Consider the following 25,629-nt stretch of genomic DNA (forward strand, 5'->3'; position numbering starts at 1 on the left):
TTTTTATTAAACTCTAAATTAGTCACCAATATTTAAAAATCAAAAGAATTAATACAAAATATGGATTTCTGACATCTTTTTAAAATTCTGAAAATTTGGTTCTGCTGGGCTCCCTTGCTTGCAGCTGCCTGGAACTCACTATAAGCTACTCCATTCATAGAGGATGTGCTCCCTGAAATTCCCGAGTTCAGCTACTCCTCTTTATTTTATAGTTGTGGGGCCCAATTTCAGTTGTCATTAGTCATCAAGCCCGTGCTATTATTTTGTTGTGTTAGTTAATGTCACTATCACAGATTGAGAGGCTTTGGGTTTTAAGACATTTTGTGAAAACAATCTCCCTGTGCACTTGAAGGATATTTTTCCATGTTTAATAGGAAAATATAATGCATCTATGTTGGTGGAATTGGATTATAAAAATACCAATCATGAGACAAATCACAGGTCAACTGCATCACCTCACTTAATGTTTATTATCCTCTGACTTAAAATACTCTACATGCCAGCAGAACGTGACAAGGTTTTTATATACTGGGCAGTGACTTAAATCAGTGGTGTCTTACTTCTGAATATGCAACAGAAGTAACAAAGGGGTCATTTTAGGACATACAAACCAACCAGAAAAGAAATAAACAATTTTAAAAACCAAATGATTGAATTCCTCCCTAGGCTGCCCCACATGTGATTCTGATGTACTACCATGGTTAGATTAAAGGGTTAACACAATTAAATTAAATTAAATATTAAATTAAATTAAATTAAATTAAATAATTAAAGGGTTAACATCTAGCCAGGAGCCCGCAGGAGATACTCATAGCCATGTGACATCATTCTACTACATGCCTGACAACTGTAAACACCTTTGCACAGGGATTGTCTTTCCAAGAATATGAAGTACAACATTATAAAGAGAGAAAAGGAAATCTATTTTCTGTTTATAACATCATAATTCTATTGTAATGGACAGTTCCTGCTAATAATATGCTGCATCCTCTCTTCTTGCTACTATGCAGCTATAATAGCTGTTACGAATGCTGTTGTTTGGAAACACTGAAGATGGATTTAGTAGCATTAATATCCATCCTGCAAGATGCAGCATCCCAGGGTTTGAACAAAGGCTGTGTGTCACTACCCAGTGACATTGTGCAGATGGCCTCATGATGAGTGGTAATGACTCACTATAAATACAGGAGAGAAGAATAGCAATTGTGACAGACTGTGATAGCTAAATTTGGAAGGCAGAATAAAAACAAATTTTGAGTTAGAAATCAGATGTTAAATGTATGAGCAGAACTAAAATGGTCTGTGGTATATAGTAGGCACTCTATAGACATATGTTGATTGAGTGAAAAGGGACATTGTCTTAATGTTATAAATGTCTTAAATGAAGTAAGTCACCTAGGAAGATTACATAAATATTAACTATTTTTGGTGTGTTCTTTCTTTGATTGACAGCTTAGTGAAGGTTGACTATGTGTATCTAATGGACACAGCAGCTTTTCTACTCAGATGTCATGGGTCAGCTAAGACCCATGGGCTTAAAGTTTTCCAGGTGACATCAAGTCTTGACCTAGTGGAAAGTAGTGAGATGAGGAGAAAGAGCACAGGCTAGCAGATGTGTGTGTGTGTGTGTGTGTGTGTGTGTGTGTGTGCGCGCGCGCGCGCACGTACGCGCATACCTTCCTCTCTTGCTACTTTGAAGAGGTCTGGCCTTTTCCTGATGCTGGGGTGTCAGCATCTCCCACCTCATTTCTTTCTCTCCCCAGCCCTTTGCTGACTAAAGGCACAAGGAGTGGAATAGAGAAGGCAACTCCATATTTACTCTGCATTTCTTCATCTCCAGGGCAGGGGTGCAAGGGGAGGTACCTGAGTGGGCATGGGGAGAAAGTGGGAAAAGGAAAGGTAAAGAGGAGGAAGTTTTTCCAGGGTACTTCCGGATTTTTAGAGGCTTCAAAGTAGAGGGATACTTGAGGTTTCTTTGTCTCCTAGGCTTGTTCACCCTTGTAATTAGGCAGGAGCCCTTGACAGGAAGACAGCCAGATTTTCTCTGGAGGGGACCTTGTTTAGTACTGCTCAGTTGGCTGAGCTCTGTCTCGGTGGATGGCTGGCGGCACAAACATAGCAGAGGTCATGGTTTCCCAGTGTCTGTTGGAAGCCACTGAGAGAGTGCCAACATCTGGGACACCTCCAATCCAGGGTCTTGTTTTGGTTTTCTCACTTACTAGTGGAATAAACTGCTTAACTCCATTTACCCATTTACCCATTTCTGTGCTCAAATCATAGAATTCTATGATGCTGAAATTTGGTTCTGGTGCCCAGAGACTAATGGGCAGTCTCCCTTGCAAGTTCTGCCCCATTCAAAATAGACTAAGGTTTTGATGGGAGGGGTTAAAGACTGTAAAATATAATTTAGACTGTTTATTCCTCAGGAAGTGTTATACACAGGGTTCCTTCTTTCTTGCTTGCTACCTCTCTTGACAATAGCTTTTTAACTTATCCTAATACCAGGATTTGATTTATTTTTAGAGATCTGAAATTTAAAACAAACAATGTAATCTTAGGGCGTTGTGGAATGGACGATGTGTGATCTCTCAAGATCTTAAACCCTGGTGGATTTAAGTAATACCTATTGAAACATACTTGTTAGAATGCCACCAGCACAGCACGTGGCTGTGGGGAGGGGGCCTTCCCAATTGAGGGGGAAGGTAACGTGGAAGCTCAAAGCCCCTATTCTGCTGTCAGAACGCCTGGGAAGTGAATCCCGGCATTACCTTTCCCAGCAATGTGATCTCCTGCCATTGACTTGAGTTCCCCATGCCCCAACTCTCCTGTTTGTGACATGGGAATAATAATACCTCTCGCATTGGGTTATTATGAGAATTACATGAGATAAATATATAAGTAAAATACTCACAGTACTGCCTAACAATTAGTAAAGCGTATATGTGAATCTTTGCTCAAATGATCAAAGAAAACCCTTCCCTAGTGCTTCTGAGGTATCAAATTTGAGAATCACAGCTGTAAATATCTTAAATATATTTTTATTGCCTGAGTCATTCTTTTTTTTTTTTATTGCCTGAGTCATTCTTTTAACAAAAGGGCGAAATGTTTATAACTAAATGAGAAACTTGGGATTTCAAAAAGTACACTTGTTTAAAAATAAGAGAATAGCAACTGCAACCCTCTATAGAAAGCAGAGTTTTAAGCCTTCACACCACAAAGCCTGTGATAGATGGCCTCCTAACTTCATGGCTTAATGCTGTGCTCACATGCTGTGCTTCTTACCCTTCTGGAATGTCCCTTTCTTTCCCATCTCCATTCGTCCCTTTCTTCCTTCCCTTTCCTTCGCTTCCCCCATCTTTGTTTCACACACCGTTTATCTTGGTTTAACCTTCTAAACTGACAATACTGCCAAACCAAAGAAATGTTTCCATTTGTCTCATTCATTAAATTTGACTCCCTTCTGTCCTTATTTTCAAGAGTAGTTAAGCCTTTCTATTCATTTCTCTTAAAATGCTTGCCATTTCATTAGTTTTGTTGGTATTTCATTTAATTTTAGATCAGCTGTCTTTGAATGAAAAGTTTCTAGCTCCCATTTAAAATTTTGGAATCTCACAAGGGGCACCAGGGTGGCTCAGTTGGTTAAGCCTCAGACTCTTGGTTTCAGCTCAGGTCATGATCTCAGGGTTGTGAGGTCAAGCCCTGCATGGGGCTCTGCTTGCGATTCTCTCCCACTCCCTTCCCCTCTGCCCTCTCCCACTCACACATGCCTGTGCACGCTCTCTAAAATAAATAAATAAATAACATCCTTAAAAAAAACTTTTGGAATCTCCATGTTATAATGTCTTTTTAATCAACTATTGCCAAAGACAAACAATTTCAAGATGATTTGCCAAAGTGGCCCTGATGAAACTTTGCTCACAACTGTAGCTGTTAGTCTGTTGCTCTTACAGAGTACTTTAGGAATCCTGAGCTTTGTGCGTCCTGTCTTAATCTCCCAGACAGAGTGGACTCAAAAGAAGGGACAACATCTTTCCCACAGTTACTGACTCACAGTGGACTTGAGGTAATGTTTATTAAAAAGATAAATACAGGCATTCTTAGTATTGACTATTATTTTTACTTGTTGACAACTGAAAATACATGATCATCACTTTAAGAACTGAGATTCTGCTGCTTGGCTCCTTAGGACAGGAAATGGAAGAGCATGGTATCTTGTCAGTATGTGACTCTGGGCAGTGGGACATGGCCAGGGCCCTACGGTGTTGCATGTTGATTACTGGATTACTGGCCATGAAAATAGTCACCTCCATCCCATATATGAGAAAGGAATGATCTGTGTCTCTTAAGTAAATGAATAAAACATATTCAGCCATGTCTGTGCAGAGGAAAATCAGTTTCATTTTAATTAGATAACTGATTAGTGAAACCCCAGAGGACTCTATCAGGTTGTTTTCCTCGCACACCACACCCAATGGAAAGGGTTTATAAAGTTCCTTAGGAGAAAATTCACTGCAATTCTTCATTAAACCCCCCAAAAAACTGAAGTTAGGAGATAGTAATCAAACTCTTTTTTTTCCCTCTTTAATGACTGTTTGTCTTATGAGTTAAATTGTGTCCCTCAAAATTCATATGTTAAAATCCTAAACGCCAGTATTTCAGAATGTGACTTTATTAGAAGTTAGGGTCTTTAGAGAAGCAATCAATTATATAGTGAGGTCATTATGATGGACTGTAATCCAGTAGGACTACTGTCATAAAAAGGGGAAATTTGGGCGCAAAGATGCATAGAAGGAAGGAGATGTTGAGAGACCCAGGGAGAAGATGAGCATCTACAAGCCAAGGGGAGCAGCCTGGAACAGATCCTTCCCTCACTGCCCTTAGAAGGACTCAAGACCTCCAATATCTTGATCTAGGACTTCCAGCCTCCAGAACTGTAAGACAATGCATTTCTGTTGTTTGAGCACCCAGTCTGTAGCACTTCGTCAAATACATCCTCCATTGGTCAAAAGGGAGTCCTGTCTCCCCAAGAATTGAATTACCACAATGACTGACTACCTTTGCTCATGTCTACCAAGTTTCTGCTGGGCACCAGGGAACCTTCCAGCCATCCTGTGCCCACTTATGAGTTCCCTCCCTCATCCACAGGATGGACTATGGGCTTGAAGGCTGTGGATCTGGGACCTCCCCACCTTTCATGATGAATTGGGCCCCTTTGACTCTCCTGTTGTTTCTCTAGACGAGGTCAGTCACCTTTTTCCTGACCAATGTGTTCAGAGGTCTATAAATCAGCATGTTGCATTTCTAAGATCTCAGGGAATTTTTAAAAAAAACTTTATTGTTAAGAAAGTACTAGATCTTCTAACTCAGGAACCACTTATCCATTCCTAAGAAATGAGACCTTCAAAAGCCATCTTCTGTCATTAATTGAAGCATTTTAATTCACCAATAACCTATGTAACAACTAGAAATCTGCAAGTTGTTACTTCCAAATTCTCTCTTTCTCCCCTACCTTACTCCCTACCCCCTTCCTCTCCTTTTCTTAGAACACATTTTATTTTATTTTTTAATTTTTATTTATATTCAGTTAATTAATATATAATTTTTTTTTCATTTCAGAGGTAGAGGTTAGTGATTCATCAGTCATATATAACACCCAGTGCTCATTACATCATGTGCCCTCCTTAAAGCCCATCACCCAGTTACCCCATCCCCCCACCCCCTTCCCCTCCAGCAACCCTCAGTTTGTTTCCTATGATTAAGAGTCTCTTACGGTTTGTCATTTTATTTTCTCTACTTTCTGGATCATCTCTTTCTAGTATGTCACAACAGAATAGAAAGATGCTAACTTATTTTACAATAATTTGCCTAACATAGAAATTTGGCTCATGTTTCTATTTATTTCAGTGTCAGTGTCAGTTTGGTCAGTTTTCTTTGGCATGAAAATGCATTGGTTCTGCTTCCCCTAAGGTTACACCAATCATTTAAATGTAGAGTATAGAGTTTCTGGAGAATATGCAAGCCAGGTGCCCCAGATATTGAAATCACTGCTATAGTTAGATTCTTAATTATATCTCCTTTTTCTCTTTTTACTTCTCTTGGTCTCTATCCAAACAGGGAGCCCCAAGCAAGATACTTTTTTAAAGCCCAACAATGATTAGCTTCTCCCTATTCCTGGTTAGATAAAGCAAAGAGTACAGCTTAAGAATTGTGCTGAGAAAAAAAATCTCTTTTGTTCAACATGTTCCATTTGACACCTAAGTGTTGTCTCAAAGAAACAGAATCCAAATTCAACCTAAGATCAGAAATAGTTCTTGTCATCCAGAAATATATTTCAGGCTCCTAGCAGAGTCAGTTTTGGAAAATTTGGGAATGGATTTGGTACTAATAATCAGACTGTAATGACCTCATAGACTTTATTCATTTGCTCACTTGTTTATGTATCTATACATTATAACTCATCTATTCAAAATTAGTACATATCTATCCTGCTCAAGAAACTCATGCTTATGAGAGCAAATGAAATGAATAGAATGAGTGAGTGAGTGAGTGAATGAGTGATGAATGAATGAATGAAAAGAATGGAATTTAGAGTGAGACAAACATGAACTTGAATCTTAATTCACTTAGGTGAAGTGACCTTATAAAAGTTTTGTTTGCTCTGCTTCTGCAAATGGAAAATGTAAATGATAATGGCATATATTTCCTAGGAAAATTAAATTAATTTGTATATTCAAAATTCCTGGTATCGGGTTTTTTCATACATATTGATCATATGTTGTTTACTTTCTATCTAAGTTCTTTGTTTTGATCTCTCTTCCAGGAAATCTTTTTTTTTTTTTTTTACCCAGGATGACATTTTGGACTAAACTTTCTCAACTTCTTAGTATTTGCACCTGTGCTTTCTCCCATATGAGCTGACTTTTGATTATTAGCAGTCCTCAACTTGTTGTTGTTGTTTTTTTTAGTGGATTTGTATGCTTATAATCTATGGCATGTAAATTAGAAATTAAAATGAACTAATTTTCAGGGTTGACTCACAGAAAAGTGAGGAACATTTCTGAACCAAGGGGGATCCTGGCAGAGAAAAGCTAGGAAAGGCTTCATGGGAGCCATTATTTGAGGGAGATCTAAAGTCCAAACCTTGGGAGTTACAGTTAAATCAAAAGAAGAAGGATATGTTTTAAAAAGACACAAGGATTTGTAAAAGGTTATACAACCAGGATGGAAATTTTATTTTTTATTTTAGGGGAGATTGAAGATTAGAGTATCATTGAAGTCTAGGGTGGTGGCATGAATTTGTAGTAGATCTTAGGTATTGCTTTTCCTGGTTTGGATTAATAAAGCATAGACAACAGGGTAATTAAAATTTATTTTCAACAGAATTGGGTAACTGAAACCAAAAACAGGTCCTGAGCATGCCCAAATCCTAATCATTCCAATATATCTCACTTTGTCCTAATATTTCTTCATTCCTTACCCTGCTTCTAATCTTTCACTCTCTACCTTCCCAACCACCTTATCTATCTTCCTTGTTACTGAGGCAGTACAGTTAAGAGCTAAGTGCATAGATTCAGATAAAGCTATGATGGTACATGGTCTCTGCTACATTGTAGCTCATCTATAAGAGGATAGAAATTATTGTAGCACTGCTGTGAGTTAAATAGGATAACTTATGTACCATGTATAATGTTTAGCACAATGCCTGGTCTATATAAAATGCTTATTAAATATTACCCACTATTATTTTATTAAGAGAGAAAATTGAGATCCTGCATTGTATTTCAAAATTAATCATGAAGCTCTGTTCTCTATTTTACCTGCATATTTAAAAAAAAATCTAGAAATGCTTTTAGGTATGTTTCTAGTCCCAAAGAACTCTTCAGGGCTCTCATACAGCTTGAGTGAGTTAACATCACTTAAATTAGATAGCTAGATAGATAGTTAGATAGCTAACTCAGTGATGTCATAATTGAGATATAAATAATTACAAGTGTAGTGTGTAAAAACTCACATCTTACAGCAAATGGCAAACATAGTTTACAACTTTAAGTGGACAAATACATCCTAACAAATGTGGTTTCCTGTAACAGATTCATAGTCTCATGTTTCAAGTCAAAAGTTCTTAAAACTATTGTAATAAATATTTCAATATTACAGGAAATCAATTTGTACTTTTAGTAAATAGATACATAGAATATATTTGTCATTATGATGATATAGAGTGTATATAGATTTAATTTACATTGAATAGTACTGGCTTATGAATATTTTTAAGCATTCTTTCTTTTATAAATAGACAAGACTAATGTCTTTCCCAGATGGTGTTTTACCTTTTAAAACACTTGTGTTGAGAGCAATTTTGATTTCCTTCAAGTGCTGTTGAGATTTTAAAGCTTGTGATTTTAAATATAACTTAATCCAGAATGACTAAAGATATTGAGATATTCACAAGTTCCATATTATTAATATTATTAAAGTAAATGAAGAAATAATAAATCAACAGGAGTAAATAGCAGAATGACAGTTATATTTTTATAATGAAAGAATTGTTTGTTAACACTTTAATGTCTGATAATGTCTTATTTGCTGATATTGTTTAATGCTTTAATAACTATCTCTTATGGTTATAACTATAATATTTCCACTCAGCTCAGTTATTGTATCTAGTTATTTATCAAACACCAATCAAGATGTTGCTGTGATTATCATATAAATCAGTAAATTTTGAGTAAATCAGATTACCTCCATAATGTGGGTGAGCCTCATTCAATCAGTTGAAGGCCCTCAGAGCAAATACAAGGTTCCCTGAAGAAGGAATTTTCAAGGCTACAGCATAGAAACCCGAGTTTTCATCCTGCCATGTTATGGAATTCAGACTCAAGACTGCCACAACAGGACGAATTTCCAGACTGCTGTCTTGTCTTATAGATTTCAAACTTGTAAGCCCTACAACCACACAAGCTGATTTTAAAAAATAAATCTCTCTGCCTCTGTACCCACACACACTCACATATATATGTGTGTGTATATATATGTGTGTGTGTGTGTGTGTGTGTATACACACACATATACTATCCATAAACACGCATGACATATGATCAGTTCTGTTTCTCTGGAGAACTTTAACACACACTCTAAGAAATAGATGACTTTCTTCATGTTTGCTATGAGTATCCTTTCTAACCAAATTGATCATGTACTTCTTGAATCTTGCTTATACTTCACTAGGGAGAGAACGTACCTTTTCCTTCCAAACCAGCCAAAGAACAAAAGTTAAACAACAAAATGTGGTCATATGGAAACTCATTATGGAGGCTGAATTATCAGAAAGTGAATTTTACCTTAAAGTCTTTGAATTTTGCAATTGTCAGGACCTTCAGCAGCCATCTGGTCCTGCCTCTGATCTATGTAACAACCTAAAGTAAACTGCTGTCATTCTGTGTTGTTTCCATGATCATACACTAAAACTCACCTTTATTAGTATAAAAAATCAGATATTGCAATCCGTGGTTTCACCACTAGCATTTACTTGGTAAGTTTAGTAATATCTGATGCTGTAAACTATATCTGCACTTTGTTCAATTCCTAGTAGGCTGTGTTTCTGTTTTGTCTATGGTGCTGAATTCAAACAAACAAAGCAGTAAGGAACATCGAAGTTGAATGTAATACCAGACTCCCTTTTCCGTCCCCTAATTTTTTTTTCTAGATTATACACATCTTTGAAAACTTTCAGGATGGGGATTTGAGAACCTTGAGAACTAAGGTTTGGAAACAGATGAGGAGTTGAATATTTTCTAATTCTTTTAGAAAAGTCAGCCTTGTTTATCAACTGACAAGCAGACTGAAGATGGAACCTCCACTAGGTAAATGATACAGGCAGAACCCAGGGAATGATCTTTACTTCAAATGCAAGGTGAAACCTATCACCACGTTCTGTTGCTTTAGTAAGCACAGCTAACAGAAGACCTGAAAGCAAAATGGGGTAGAAAAGTGGCCATGCATGTCTGCACAAAATGCTGGAAAGGAGAGAACTAGGGCATCCATTCAACTGGAGCATGTATTCTGTTTTGAGGCAATCAAGTTTAATAAGATTCAAAAAATGTTTGGTTTCTTAAAATACTTTTAATAAAAAGACACAATAAAATTTCATTTGAATGTACACCTGAGTGAGAACAGTTATATTAATATCATGGCAGAAATGATTAGCATGAAAACAAAACAAATGAGATAATACATGTGAGATTGTTGGTTTTATGTCTTCTGGATTCAGATTTTGCTCCAACTGGTATCATTGAACTTACCTTGCTTTCCAGCCAGAGTGGCCCTTGGAAGGCTTATGCTGTCCATGTGGTCGTGAGACAGGTCACCACTATTTCTACCTTTTTTATAGCCCGAGCAGATTTATATGACTGCTGTTGCTGGATTCTGAGGTCACTTGCTGGGACACCATAGGTGAAATGGGAAAATTCCTTGGCAGATATACACTAACAGCTCAATCAGGAATAATGAGACATCCTGGATTGCCCTATATCTATAAAAGAAATTAAAATGACAGTTAAAAACCTTACAAGAAAGCAAATTCCAAGCTGAGGTAGCTTCATTGGAAAATTATTCAAAATTATTGAAAAAAATTCTACATAAAATATTTTGGAAAAAAGAAGTATAAACACTTCCCAACTAATTTTATAAGATCAACATTACCTTCATAGAAAACTAGACATGGACACTATTATAAGAAAATCACAAACTAATACCCCTCATAAAATAGGCATTAAAAAAAACTTAGAAAATATGTCAGTAAATCTAATCCAGTAATATATTAAAAGTATAATACATCATGATCAAGGATGTTCTTCCCAGGAATGCGGAATTGATTTAATATTCAAAATCACCTACTGCAATTTATCACATTAACGGATTAAAAACTCAACTATAAGATAATCTCAACAAATGCATGAAAAAGCATTTAGAAAAACTCAGCATGCATGCATTTATGGTAAAAGCTCTCAGCAAACAAGATTTAGAAGAGAACTTACTCAGCCTAATAAGTGATATTTACAAAACCATACTGGTAGCATCATAGTTAATAAAGAAAGATGGAATGCTCAGGAACAAAGCAAGGATGTCTGCTTTGACCACTTCCATTCAGCATTGTATTGGAGGTTCTACTCAATATGATGAGACCAAAAGAAAGGAGTCATACATATTTAAAGGAAGAAAGAATATTGTCTTTATTTGCAGATGACATTATAGCCTATACAAAAAGATCTGAAAAATTCACAAAAATCTGCTAGAACTAATAAATGAACTTTGGACACTTGCAGGATACAAAGCCATATACAAAAAAAAAAAGTAATTCTATGTAAAAGTGATGAACAAATAGGAATTGAAATTTTAAAATACCATTTAAAATAGCACCAAACTCCACAAAGTACTTAGCTGTAAACCTAATAACACATATGTAAGATTTGTATAATGAAAACCACAACACATTGATGAGAGATATCAAAGAATGTTCAAATAAATGAAGAGATATGTCATGCTCATGAAACAAAGGCTATTAAGATTTCAATTCTCCCCCAATTGCATGCAGATTTGACATAATACCAATGAAAAAAACATATCAACTTCTTTGTAGAAATTGGCAAACTCATTCTAAAATTTATATGGAAATGAAAAAGAACTTGTACAGGTAAATAATTTTAAAAATAAATAACAAGTTTGGGGATTTACAATCTGATGTCAAGGCTTACTATAAAGCTATAGTCATTAAGGCATGGTAGTGTTGGGTAGACATGTACCTTAATGGAACAGAAGTCTGACTCCAGAAATAACTCTGTACATACATGACTTAGACAAAGTTGTTATAGTGATTCAGGAGGAAAAGGGCAGTCTTTTCAACAAATGGTACCAGGATAATTGGATACCTATATGACAAAAAATAAAAAAATCCTTGACTCAAACTTTGTACCATATACCAATATTTTTTCTGATAAATTGAACTTAATAAAAACTAAAAATATCTGCTCTTCAAAACACTTTTATAAAATGAAATGACAAGCCACAAGCCACAACCTTGGAGAAAATATTTGAAAAACACTATTTGATAGAAACCTTGGATCTAGGATATACAAAGGACTCTTACAACTCAATAATGTAAAGAGAAACAACTCAAAAATGATAAAATAATTTAAATAGGTACCACTGTAGGAGAGCTATGGAAGGCAAATAGCACATCAAAAGCTGTGCACTATTATTATCATCAGGAATATGAAAGCCAAAATCACATGTGACACCACTACATGCCTCCTAGAGTAGGCAAAATAATAATGGGTAATGGTAATGATAATAATAATATGCGTGGTGCTATTGAGGATTTGGAACATTGGAACTTGCTGTTGGGAATGCAAAATGGAAAATGGTCTCACAGTGTTTTTGTAATGCTAAACATGCAGTTACCATATAAATTAGCAATCCCACCACCAAGTATTTATCTAGAAAAAACAAAACATATGTCTATGAAGAAACTTGCATGTCAATGGTTATGGCAGTTTAGACCCTAGTAGCCTCAAATTGGAAATCATCGAAATGTCCATAGATGGTGTGAGTGGATAGCATACATACAGTGAAATACCACATAGCAATAAAAAGGTAGGGGCCATTGGACTGTACAACAACATGGATGAATCTCAAAAGCAGTGTACTCTGTGAGGAAAACTAGCCACAAAAAGCTGTGTAATGGACAGATCCATTTACAGTGCATTTCAGAAAAGAAAAGACTATAAGGACAGAAATTCAGATATATGGTGGGAAGAGATTGACTCACAAGGAAACTTTGGGTGATAATGGAAATGTCCTGTATTTCCATTGCATTGGTGGTTACTTGACTATATGTTTGTCAAAACTCATTGAACTGTATGCCTAAAAGAGGTGAATTTCATTATGTGTAAATTGTATCTCAATAGAGCTGAGCTTAAAAAAGATAGTCAAACAACGCAGTGGAGAAATATTTTTGTAATGTATGAAAGACAAGGCAAGGGTGCCTGGGTGGCTCAGTGGATTAAGCATCCAACTCTTGATTTTGGCTCAGGTCATGATCTCAGGTTTGTGGGATCAAGCCCTGGGTCAGCCTCCTTGCTCAGCGCAGACTCTGCTTGAGAATTCTCTCTCACCTTCTCCCTCTGCCCCTCTCCCTACTGCTCTCTCTCTCTTTAAAATAAACAAATAAATCTTTTAAAAAAAGATAAAGGCATAAAATAAATAATACACAAAGAATTAAAAATTAATTTGAAAGGAGAAATGACTCTATAGAATAATTGATAAAAGGTAATAATAAAAGACTAAACTTGAAAGAGTCTGAGTTATATAACTAGCAAATGATAGAGTCAAGATTCAAACCCAGCCGTTCTGATTCCAAGGGCTATGCTCCCAATTACTACACTAAAATTGAAAATGAAATTGAAAATACCTAGCAAGTCTACCTCTAAGTGTGTACCTGACAGAAACCCTAGATGTGCACATAAATACAAGTATCTTCCTTGTCACATGATTTGTGATAGTGAGAAATTAAAAATAATAAGGACATAGATCAATAAAATGTGGTATTACTATGGAAGAATTCTATACAGCAGTAACAACAAACTAGATCTTTATATTATAATAGAGTGTTTGTTTGCACAAACTCTGACAATGGGTCCAGTATCGGGGTTCAAATTCCATTTCTGTTACTTACTACATGAGTGGCCATGGGCAAGAAACTCAACCTATTTGTCTCAGCTTCATCATCTCTAAAATAAGAATAACAGCAGTAGGTACTGAATAGGATTATTATGAAGATTCAATGAGCTAATATTTGTAATAAAGTGCTTAGAACAGTGCCTGACAAAGTGCCCCTGAAGTGATAATAGAACAATACCCAAATATATAAATATCAACATGGCTATATTTTAAAAGTAATTTTAAAAAATTTAAAAAAATAAAAAAGTAATTGTTCATAAAAATACATTTACAAATATATGTGCAATAAGACTGCATTCTTACAACTTAAAACAATAATAGTGAAACAGGGGTGCTTGGGTGGCTCATTCAGGTAAGCATCACACTCTTTTTTTTTTTAAAGATTTTATATATTTATTTGAGAGAGAGAATGAGAGATAGAGAGCACATGAGAGGGGGGAGGGTCAGAGGGAGAAGCAGACTCCCTGCCGAGCAGGGAGCCCGATGCGGGACTTGATCCCAGGACTCCAGGATCATGACCTGAGCCAAAGGCAGTCGCTTAACCAACTGAGCCACCCAGGCGCCCAAGCATCACACTCTTGATTTCAGCTCAGGTCATGATCTCAGGGTCCTGGGATCAAGCCCCGCATTGGGCTCCCTGCTGGGGAGTCTGCTTGAGGATTCTCTCTCTCTCCTTCTGCCCCTCTTCCACCATTCTTTTGTTCTCTTTGAAATAAATAAATAAAATCTGAAATAATAATGATAACAAAACAACAAAGTACATACACTTATAAATATGTGTGCAGAAAATTTCCTGGAAGACTCCTTCAAACTGAAGGCATTAGTGGAAAGATAGGAAAGAGCAGAAGACTGAGGTTGGCCCACTGAGGGATCGTATCTGTAATGTTTTATGTCTTTAATTGAGCGAGAGAGAGAGATGAAATAAATATGACAAAATGGTAAGAATTGGGAGTTTAGGCATTTCAGAAAACTGCTCTAGAGTTTGCTTTTTACTCTGTGTATTCTTTTTTTTCCATTTTCAAAATGAATTAGGCAAAGGCAAGTGTCAGAAGATCAGTGAGTTCTGGAAGCAGAGTCTAGAAATCAGCTACACTGGCCTTTTCAATTAAAGTTATGGATGATGCAGTTCTGCAGAATTAAAATGGTCAGTTTGCAGCAGGAAGAGGCTGTGGTTATGTTCGAGGAGTGCCAGCACCCAGAGAGTCTAACAGGGCAGCAGGATGACCTCTGGGAAAGTAGCAGCTCATGGCTGACTTGCTTGGCGCCTGGGCCAGAAGCCAGAGCAGAGATGTTGAATGCTTTTCCTCCTCTTTTCCCCGGAAATGGGTCTTTCAGCCCATACTTAGTGATAACCTTTAACAGATAAATCACTCCCCAGGTGAGAGAACTTGGAAAGTAAAATCCTAGTGAGGAATAGCTATTAGGAAGCAGAACCTTTGCAGATGGGGTGATAAAAGTCCCTTGTAGGTCTAGAGAAGGCAGTTTTGAGAATATAAGAGAAAAGTGAACAGGAAAGATAAAGGTACCTGCTGGAATATATGGATTTCTGCTATTTCTACTAATATTCACTTGGTTTGAAAGGTATTCAAAAATTTCTGAAAACATTGCAAAAGGGGATTGTCAGTTTGAAGACTGAACTACATTAATGTGATGACCTGGAAAAATAATCAATACTCAAGTAATTCAGATCATAAAGTTACTTGTGGCTACTGAGCCCTCTAATGCTGGTTTATTCTATGTAGTATTGGTATTTCTCCATTTCAAAAAAAATTGCAATATAGCATTTTTCTTCTGACATACCCAGATAGTGATTTTTTTTCTTAAAAACTCTGCCTGTGTTTGTAGAGTACACAGAGTGTTTTATTAGTTCCAGGATCCACTTCTGAACTATTAAAACCACTCTAGTTTTGTTTTGCTTTTTCTTCCTTTCAGAGGGACACATTTATTAGCATTTATGAGTTATTCACTAGTATCTGTACAAAGTGCACGAATGACTAATGAAAAGTGTTCACCTAATTAGCAATGGGTGTGGGGTGATATTAATTGGAATTGACTTATTCCCGAGTTATTTTCATGTTAATTCCCAGGCATGGGGAGCTAACCTGGAGAAGCAAGAACTTCCGGATATTAGAAAGCCTTTTTTATTTATCTATTTATTTTTACCAGAATCAACTATGAATAGGAAGAGAGAAATACTGTGCATTCTAAAGGATTTAAAGGTTGGCATTTTAAGGAATCCCATGTGTTGGGGATGGCACATACTTCTTTAGTAAATTTAATAGGTGTCCATTCATAAAGCATAACTTATTTTACTTCAGTGAATCAGAGTGATGGTTTAAGTATTGCACAAGGGCTCTTCATGTGATGCATGCCACACTTTGGATTCTGCATGGGAGAGATAATCATAAAACAAAGTAACTAAGTGCTCCAAAGCAGCGTGCTTTGGAATTCAGCAAGTTAATTTTCAGGTAGTTAAGGAGCTTTCTTTTCAATGACAATTGTAAATGCCATTCCCCTTAGTTAAACCAAATAAAATGTCAGATTCTAAAGAAGACAAATGGGCACAAACCAGATAAGAAGAAACCCTTTTTCTTCTTCTTCCTTTTTTTTTTTTCATTAATCTAAGTATGGGTTATCCAAATTCTTTTCTCTTTCTTGGGCTAGAAGGTAAAATATACTTTAAATGCATAAAGATCAATGATGCATGGACATCTACTGTTGAACACTATTCAGTGCAAATATTCTTAGGAGAGGTAAATAAGGCTTTATTAGGCTTTTATATCTTAGTATAAATAAGCTTAATAGATTCTTTTCTGAGACATGTTAAAGTTAAATTTGCTTTTATATTTGCAGAGTATTTGGATCTTGACTCTGCAAAAGGAGACTGTAGTTCAAGCTTCTATCTTTCCTAGCCCTTAGGAGGCATTTACTGAACCTCTCCAAGGCATAATTTTTCAATGTGTGGGTTGACCACAGATATTAAAGACCCATGTAGCTCTAATACTTCAAGTTAGTTGCTTCAAAAAATGAAGCCACAATTTAGTTAAGCTAAATTAATAGATATCAGTAATTACATGGATTAATTCAAATAGAAAAAGAGTAAAAGTTTCAACTGATAGATTGTTGAGTCTGCTGAGCATAATTAGTATTTGGAGAAATCCATTGTTATATGGTCATGAAGAAAAGGACAAAGTATGTTGAATAATAACCACTGATGGTCCTGATAGTCTCGTGGAAGTGAAGGAAAAGTTTATGCAAGTCCATTTGGTGGGACAAGGACTCACAGCCTACGTGGATAAAAAAGGGAAGGGTATTTGGAAGTGTGATGATGTATAACTTCAAAGGTCAAATCACAGAGAATTCCTGGAGAAAGAAACTGAGAAGCTTCTTCCAAAGTGTATCAGAGTGATTGAAGCACAATTAACTATGTGAAGATGTGATAAATTAGAGTTAAGCAATAACCTAGAGAGGCATTCTTGCATAAAGTAACAAGCAAGGAGGAGGGAGCATCTGGATGGTGACACACCCATTTCTAAGAGTATATATAACTTGGAGTCCAGACCATGGCTTTGAAACTCAGAGCATCTCTTCACTGTCACTCAGCCAAACTCCCATCTCCTGCCCACATGTCCTACAACTGCTGCTCTGGAAACTACTCCTCCCGCTCCTTTGGGGCATACCTGCGCTCCCCAAGTTCTTCCTGTGGCTCTTCCTGCCCCAGCAACCTGGTCTACCGCACTGATCTATGCTCTCCCAGCACCTGCCAGCTGGGATCCTCTCTCTACAGTGGCTGTCAGGAGAACTGCTGTGAGTCCACCAGCTGCCAGACATCCCGTGTGGTGTCCAGCTCGTGCCAGACGTCCTGCCACCGCCCGAGGACCTCCACACTCTGCAGTCCTTGCCAGACGACTTGCTCTGGGTCTGTGGGCATTGGGTCCAGCAGCTGCCGTTCCCTGGGCTATGGATCCAAAAGCTCTTACTCACTGGGCTGTGGATCCCAGGGCTCCAGATCCATGAGTTCTGGAGTCTGTGGCTTCCCTTCTCTGGGCTATGGATCCAGATTCTGGCATCCAACCTACTTGGCTTCTAGGAGCTGCCAGTCTCCTTGTTACAGGCCAACCTATAGATCAGCCTTCTCTAGACAAACCTGTTGAGTTTCCAGACCCTTTGAGCAAAATATTTCAGTCTCTACATAGAGCTGCTATCAGTAATGTTAGCTAAACGCCTCTCACCTCCAGCTCTTCACCCTTTGTCTGGCATCAAGTACCAGCTGATAGACTAGTTCCTTTAGACAGTGAAATTAATGAATGACCAAAATGTTAAGTGTGTGCCTATAATTTTGAACAATTGACTCAGAATTACATAAATTCTTCTTACAAAATGTATGGAAATTCAGTTTTGTTTGACCTAATAAATTCATTGACTATTGTATCTGATATGTTCTCATTGTTCTTTATTGATTTTCAAAGTCTGATTTGTGATCTATTTTTGGGGCTCCAGACCCTCAGAATACTTTCCTTAGGAAGTAGGTTTGGATTTCCCTAGGAAATGGCAGCAGGCCTGGTATCTGGTGAAATTCTCTGGGTAGTGTACTGACTAAGAGCTAATAAGTGTGCATGTCTTCCAAAGCTGGTAGGATTTTTATTATTGAGAGTATGCCCATATAAAGTCAACATTCTCATCATGTTTTCAGTGAGGACATCATATGCTTATTTGGTTTTGAGTTTACATTTTCAAAACAGTATTGAGTTAGAATTTGTCCAGAGATGTTAACTGGGTAAAAAAGCATTTAGAAAATATATAAATTATTTGAATGAATATGATATATTGACATGAAAAACAGAAAATATGAAGTGTTAGAGTTTGGAGGACATGATGATTGTCTTTAAATATATAGAAATATGGGTTATTCAGCATGTGTGTATTTGTGTGTGTGTGTGTAAGAGAGAGACAGATAAACAGAGTCTTAAAGTTTAAAAAACTGTGAGGAATGGAAAAAGTTATAGGAAGAAATATTTTGGCTTATTATAAAAAATATAAATTTATGAGTTACAAATTTAAAAAATTATTATGACCTGGGTACTTTGAGGCTATTCAGTTTCTCAACAAGTAAAAGATGAATAATCCCTTGTTTGTTTGTCTTATGACTTCTGCCTTGAATTGGAGGTAAGATTAGATAACTTTCAGTGTTCTGAATCTTATAACCCATGTAGGTATTCTTGGGATCTACTGCTCAGTTGTGGTAGTGAAAAGTGGATACATCCTTGTAGGACATTATGCAGATCTGAGGCAGGGACACCCTTTGTGTTTATTTTTAATATGAGCAAGTTTTTGTCTCAGAGGCTAAATGTAGTGTTAGAATTCAGTTAAAACTTTTTCATAACATATATAGTGACAACTTATCGTGAACGGGAGAAATCACCAACAAAGATTTACCACTTATTGCAATCGTGTGCCGTGAGTGTTTATTGATTTGTCTTCCCGGATACTTTTGCCTCAAGCTTTTTCTAATAGAAGCTGAGGAAAGAGAGCTCCATTTCTTTTATATCCAAGAAAATAATGGGCTAAGCATGGATGCGTGGGAACCAGGTCTTCTGTACACAGAAATGTGCCCAAGAGACAGAAAATAGAGGAATAGAGAGGAGGGACAGAGAAGTTCCTGGTGACACAGGAGTCTCTGGTTTCCATCATCCCTTAAGCCAGATTTATTAGCCCTTCATGTACTTCGATTATATGGGCCAATAAAGTCTTCTTTTGGTTTAAACTAATTAAAATAATTAAGATAAAATTTAAGATTTCTGTCACATTCAAAGAGTTATAATTAATAAAAATGTGTCATCTAGGTGCAGAGTTACTCATTGATTTTGGTGTAAAGAAACACTTAAAAATTTTATTAGTAAGACAAAAAGATTCTGTGAGTCTGAACTATTACCATTAGCAGTGAGGGTGGACTACTATTCCCTTCTTAAAACAATGTGGAATGAGTAAAATGCAGACTAAAGAAAGCATTTGGGAAAGCAAACTCAAGAAGGTCACAGTAGTATGGCCAGTGAGAAAGTCTTGGGGACACAGTCAGCAAACCTAATAGAACTAGAAGCTTCTACCTTCAAGCAAGGAAAGCATGGGGGCCCAATAAGGAGTGATGAGTACACACAATGTTTAAAACTGAGAACAACCCCAAGATGGAAGGAAGAGGTATCCAGTGACATAGAGGGTCTAGTTCTGGAATGACTTGGAGATTTTTCCCCACTATAATGGAATCTTTGAGGTGAGAGGCCAAAGACTGAAATGGAGGGTCAAAGGAGGGGAGAGAAAATGCATACATTGGCATACTTTTAATATGTAAGCTTTTCCAAGTATAACATGAAGATTCAGATTTCAGGGAGCAGACATGATGAATACCCTTTGCATCCTTCATTGTCTGCATTGTGATTTTCCCAGTATCTCATCACTGCTAGTTTCCATTTTCCACTTTTCTTCTCTTACCCCTCTGCTTTTCTTTTCTATCTGCCCTCCATATATCCATCTTTCTCTCATATATCCATCTCTCTCTCTCCATCTCTCTCTCAACCTCTCCATCTCTCCCCCCTCATATCTCCATCTCTCTCTCTCTCTCCTTCCCTTCCTCCTTCCCTCCCTCCCTCCATGATTTTTTCACCTTTTACATGCACTCTGCTTTTTTCCACATCCACCTTCTGATGTCCTATTGAGTCTGGGCACCAGGTAACATTGGTCGATGTTTAATGGATGATGGTGACAGGGTGTAATAGAAGGCAGGGCTCTGTCGTTGGCTAAGAAGAAGCTAGGAGTGAAGAGGGGCATTTGTCTCTCAAGCTCAGTCTGCTCATTCATAACTACCCCACTTCTAATGCCCTTACTACATTAGGTGATGTTAGCTCTTTGCTCTGAATTCAGCTCACTAAATATATTTTGAACTTTCACTTTGCATTACAGTTCTTTTGAGAAAAATGCTGAGAACTTAGAAAAGACAAAGACTTTTGCTTGTAAAGAGCTAGTTCACATGTAGTAGAAGAGACAAACCTCCTCCCATTATCTTGGTGTGAAGGGTGGGTGTAAGGGGATGCCAAGGGAGCCTCAGGAAGAGGTAACTGCATAAGCAATGGTACAGTCACCTGGAAGAATATTGTGTGGGGTTCAAGGAGGAAAACTGCAAGCTCTTTTTATTAAATTCTGAAATCTGGGCACAAGAAGATGAGAGATTACATAATAATAAAAAATGAGCCAGTGCAACCCTACCAGTCCAGAAATAGAGAGATGCTTGAGGAAGCCTGAGCCTCTTGTCTGGAGTGACAAGTTGTCACTGATAAAAAACAACCTTCATATTTGATATGCAGGAATGGTTCTTTGGGCTCATGTTATTCTTGGGAAGCAAAATTAATGTGCTTATTTATGTGACTGGGGACTCATTCAGTTGCAATTAACAATCTAATAAAATGCTAACACACACAGGGTAGAGTTCAGGGATGCAGACTATAACTTGAGAGGCACTGCACTCTGAATTAAGGAAACATGAGTTGTTTCTCAAGTTCAAAGTACTTTATGCAGCTATTCAACAAGAAATCATACCTCTCATCATGCCTTACTTACTGCTGCTCCAGGAGTTCCCCTTACTGCCCCTTTAGGGGTTTTCTGATTTCCTAGTGTTCTGCTGTTTCTGTCCTCATCCCATTGATTTGCTTTAATGCAGCATCTCATTCTTAAGGGGACACTCACCATCAGAGTTGTGCAAAGGACTGCCTTCTTAAAGGATACACCTCAGGCTTCCATTCACTCACCCAAGCCCCAGTCCTAGAGTGTGTTTATCTCTACTCTCTAATTACCATGTATGTTGATTGCCACATGCATGCCAGACAAGAACTGTTGCTTTATGCAGGCCCCACCACATTGCTGACATGGAGTCTTGGGTCTAGGGACATAATAATTGCCACTTCTCGGTTGTGGACCCTGTTTTTTGCCACCCACCTTATCTGCTTCTGTAAATTTTTTGTGTATTTTGCCAACCAGTCTGTATATATAAATTACTCATCAAATTGCTGCTTGATCATATTTTTCATGCACAAACTACACAAGCTTCTGGTGCTGTTGAACCCTCTCTACACAATCAAGATTGTCAAGAGTATTCCTTTATTGGACTATGAACTTTCCCTAGATAAACTGTACCTGTTCTAAGATACCCCTTGTAATTGGACCAGCAACCATCTACCTAGAGAAAAATAGCCTTTGCTCATCAAAGGCTATTTGATTCACGCACTAAAAATTATTAAATCTTAGTAATGTTACATTTCAAGGCTTATCCTTTACAATGAAGTAGATCCTTATAAGCAAGTAGAAAATAATGAAGAAAAATGAGATTGTAGAGATTTAACTGACTGGAACCAAAATTGTGCACTCTATTATTTTTCATTAGTGTGTGTGGTCTGGTATATCTTTTGGATGCTCTAGGTTTTAAAGAAGTACTGATATTTTTGTTAAATAGACACTAAATTTCCAGCTTAGAAGAATGTTGCTATATTTAAGATTACTATCAGTAGACTAGGCTTTTGAAATCTTGTAATTTTCCTTTCCTTTTGTGGCACCATGGACAGGGAAATAAAGCAAATAAAAAACATGTTGGGACTTGGGTTCTATTGCTGGTTCTCTTATTAACCAGACTTTGATTTTATATCCATCACCTCACTTCCCTGGGTATTGTCTTCCATATATGTAAAATGAGATAGCCCTTGATAATCTGTGATCTCTAAGGTTTCCTTCAGCATTATAGACCTATTCATATTAAATGATAGTAGTGTCATGTGGGGTGTGGGCTGTTAATGCACCCACTACAGTTTAGATTCTTCTTTGTGGCCTGGAAAGGGAGAAACAGAAGGCTAATGTGTAAAATGGGATACGATATAAAACCTAATAGTATTAAGAGATAACTTTTCAAATAGTAGAATCTCATGTAAATAAAAAACAAACACAAATGAAATAGCTTACTGAACCCATTAATAGATGAGAAGACCATTGGAAAGTTACAAATGGCTGGAAGGAGAATTCAAGGGACACAGTTATGTAGGCTGCTGTCAGAAATGCTGAAATGAATTTACAAAGACAGGTGCAAAAGGGTCGCTCTATGGAGTGAAAATCAGTGGCACTGGACAGAAATAATTTTCATTTCTATGGACAGGAATCATTTGCATTATTATGAATTTTTTACAACAAAACAGATCAAAAGCAGTAAAAAGTGCAGATACCCTGAAAGGTGAGCAAGACAGACCACATAGTAATTCATTCCCAGGTCCCCTAGTTCAAAGTCTTTCAAGACTTCTGACAACAGTATGTGAAATCAGAAATGTCAGTTGTAAAACATATTAAACATGTAATACATGTGAACGATGTTTTTTTCCTTTAATATAGAAAATAAGAAAAGGTATTACATACACTATACATTGAAAGATCTACTCTTTCAACTTAGGCTTTTCTAATGGCACTGTGTCTGCTTGAGGAAAAGGGATATTATTACATAGGGGTGTGATTTTTTTTTTAAAGATTTTATTTATTTACTTGAGAGAGAGGGAGAGAGCACACAAGCGGGGGGAGTGGCAGAGGGAGAAGCAGACTCCCCGCTGAGCAGGGAGCCCAACAGGACATGGGGCTCCATCCCAGGTGCCTGGGCAGGGCTTAATCCCAAGACCTTGGGATCATGAGTCCTGAGATCGTGACCTGAGCCAGAGGCAGGCACTTAACCCACTGAGCCACCCCGGTGCCCAAGGGGTGGGATATTTTGACTTGGTCTTTCTTCCTGCCCTGTCCCACCCCTCACCTCACCTCAATTGTCACACCACTGTTTCATATCATTGCTTAGGAAAAACAAGCTTCACTCTTTTAAAACCTCAGATTTAATTAAATTAAATAACATTATGTATACATAATAGCTACAACTGGGGGTCCATATTTCAGATTCATTATCCCTTTCAATTTTTCTAACATGAAAGAGTTAGCCATTGATGGAATAGTTCTCCATCTTGATTGCAACAGTGGTTACATGAGTCTATACATAGGATAAAATTACATGCAACTGTACAAACGCACACACACATAAATGTGTGCATGTTTAAATTGGTAAAACTGAATATGGTTGTAGTCTGACAGTTTTGAGCTAATATCAATTTCCTGGTTTTGACATTGTAGTACAGTTAATTAAGATGTCACTATCGAAGGAAACTGGGTAATGCTCAAGGGATTCTATGTGCAATTTTTGCAACTTTCTGTGAGTCTATAATTATTTGTGAAAGAAAAAAAAAACAAAAACCTCAGCTAAATGAAAATTAACCATATGCTGACAATGTAAGTAGACTATCAATTGGCAAGATGTGATATAGGTTTATAATGGGCATTTCTGGAAGATTCATAGGGTCATGTTAACGTCTGTGAGTTAAAGTGACAAGATGCGGTTCTTTCTCTTGCCACTCCAAAGGAGTTTGGGTTTTTCTTGCTCCTTCTGGCCTATAAAGTTCTTCCCAGGGTATTTTGTAGCAAGTTGAGTCTTGAGCATCACCTCCCACTGGACCCCGAAGATCCAGGAGGAGCTTCGGTCTGTGACCAGGCTTCCAATGGATTTGCCAAAGCAGCTTTACCCAACCTGGGCCCTGGGGTCATCTCAGATGCCCAGTGAAGAGAATTCCCAGGAAGGCTCGGGTGCCTCTCAAACTATCTCCGAAGTATTAACAAAGAATCTTGGTAAATTGACTCTCGACTGTAGTATCAAACTCCCTTCCCCTCTACCAGAATATCCATCCCAGCAGCAGGGCAGAGAGAAGAAACCACAGGGGCTGGTTGAGCGCATCCTTAGCAGCAGCAGGAGGAGGACTGGCGTAAGGACTTTGTTAACTGCTCGGAAAGAAAGGATGGCAAGGATGATTCGAATGATTCAGTACCAGCGCTACCTCAGCCCGGGGCCCCAGCTTCAAAAAGATCTACAGCAGAAGGAAGCTGAGGAGGGTGAATCAAGAGTAGAAAGATTTAGATGTCGCTGTCATTATTGTCTTTATCATAAAGATCTTTCTGAGGAAACCAGCATGGAGAATAATTGTGACATAGAGCCAATGTAAACATAAACTTTATTCTTGTATGGTTTCTTCTTAACTAGTGATTTTAGGATCATTTTGCAGCAGCTTGGGAAAGCTGCTCTATGTTAGGGCAAACTATAATATTTTGGTAATCTATGATATTATAAAGTCTTTTGTATCTTTTCTACCTTCATACCAATAATTTGTGAGGAATCCTGTAGTTTGCATTTGAATGACTTCAGTATATGTCCACCTTTTGATTTGACCTAAGAAAGCACTAATAGGTTTTGAGTGTTGCCTGTGTGTTTGAGAGGCCTGAAGTCATTAAGACAAGACCTAACCTCAAAAATTGGAAGCCAAGTAACTTGTGCAGAAGGAATACACAGAAAACTTTGGGTGATTTGGTTTAGAGCATGATTAGGGCAGATGTGTATGCTAGATTTTGTGGTTTTCAAAAATGGTAATAAAATTTTTTTGTGCTATTTCAATTTTCAGTAGCAAATGTGTGTGTAGAGGATCTTATTAAAATTGACTTATTTGAATACCTCTTAAAAAAAATAAAGTGACAAGATGCATTCATTTCTGATGGCATGGAAGCTCAATCTGCAAAGGGTAGATATGCGGTTTGTGAATGAAGTCAAAGGATTAGAAATTGCCCAAAGTTGTTCTTTTCTCCTATGTTCAGAATTTGTAAGATTTCCCATCAATCTCCATTTTGCTTCTTGATGGAGTCAGTAAAATTCCTCTACTCCAAATGACTAAAGTCCCACTTCCCAATGTTTATCTCTTGGAACACTAGTCTTAAGGGACACATAATAGATTA

At 37.4% G+C, this 25,629-nt stretch overlaps 2 protein-coding genes across 2 annotated transcripts; both read left to right on the plus strand.

Moving 5' to 3' along the window:
• The first annotated feature begins 17,300 nt into the window (after nucleotides 1-17,300).
• Nucleotides 17,301-17,891, plus strand: LOC112820788 (keratin-associated protein 13-2-like). Its single transcript, XM_025867782.2, has one exon. It carries the CDS (start codon nucleotides 17,301-17,303, stop codon nucleotides 17,889-17,891), a length of 591 nt encoding a protein of 196 aa, XP_025723567.2.
• Nucleotides 17,892-24,231: 6,340 nt separating this feature from the next.
• On the plus strand, nucleotides 24,232-25,246 carry LOC112833867 (developmental pluripotency-associated protein 3-like). Its single transcript, XM_025885261.2, has one exon. It carries the CDS (start codon nucleotides 24,351-24,353, stop codon nucleotides 24,846-24,848), a length of 498 nt encoding a protein of 165 aa, XP_025741046.1. The 5' UTR covers nucleotides 24,232-24,350; the 3' UTR covers nucleotides 24,849-25,246.
• The last annotated feature ends 383 nt before the right edge of the window (nucleotides 25,247-25,629 follow it).

This window comes from Callorhinus ursinus, unplaced genomic scaffold (genome assembly GCF_003265705.2).
Source record: "Callorhinus ursinus isolate GAN/ISIS: 27379988/994484 unplaced genomic scaffold, GSC_fseal_2.0 scaffold1, whole genome shotgun sequence".
Taxonomy (NCBI): Eukaryota; Metazoa; Chordata; class Mammalia; order Carnivora; family Otariidae; genus Callorhinus; species Callorhinus ursinus.

Excerpts from the sequence above, each read along its gene's own strand:
- LOC112820788 (XM_025867782.2), top strand. The coding sequence starts at position 17,301 with ATGGCTTTGAAACTCAGAGCATCTCTTCACTGTCACTCAGCCAAACTC.
- LOC112833867 (XM_025885261.2), top strand. The coding sequence starts at position 24,351 with ATGGATTTGCCAAAGCAGCTTTACCCAACCTGGGCCCTGGGGTCATCT.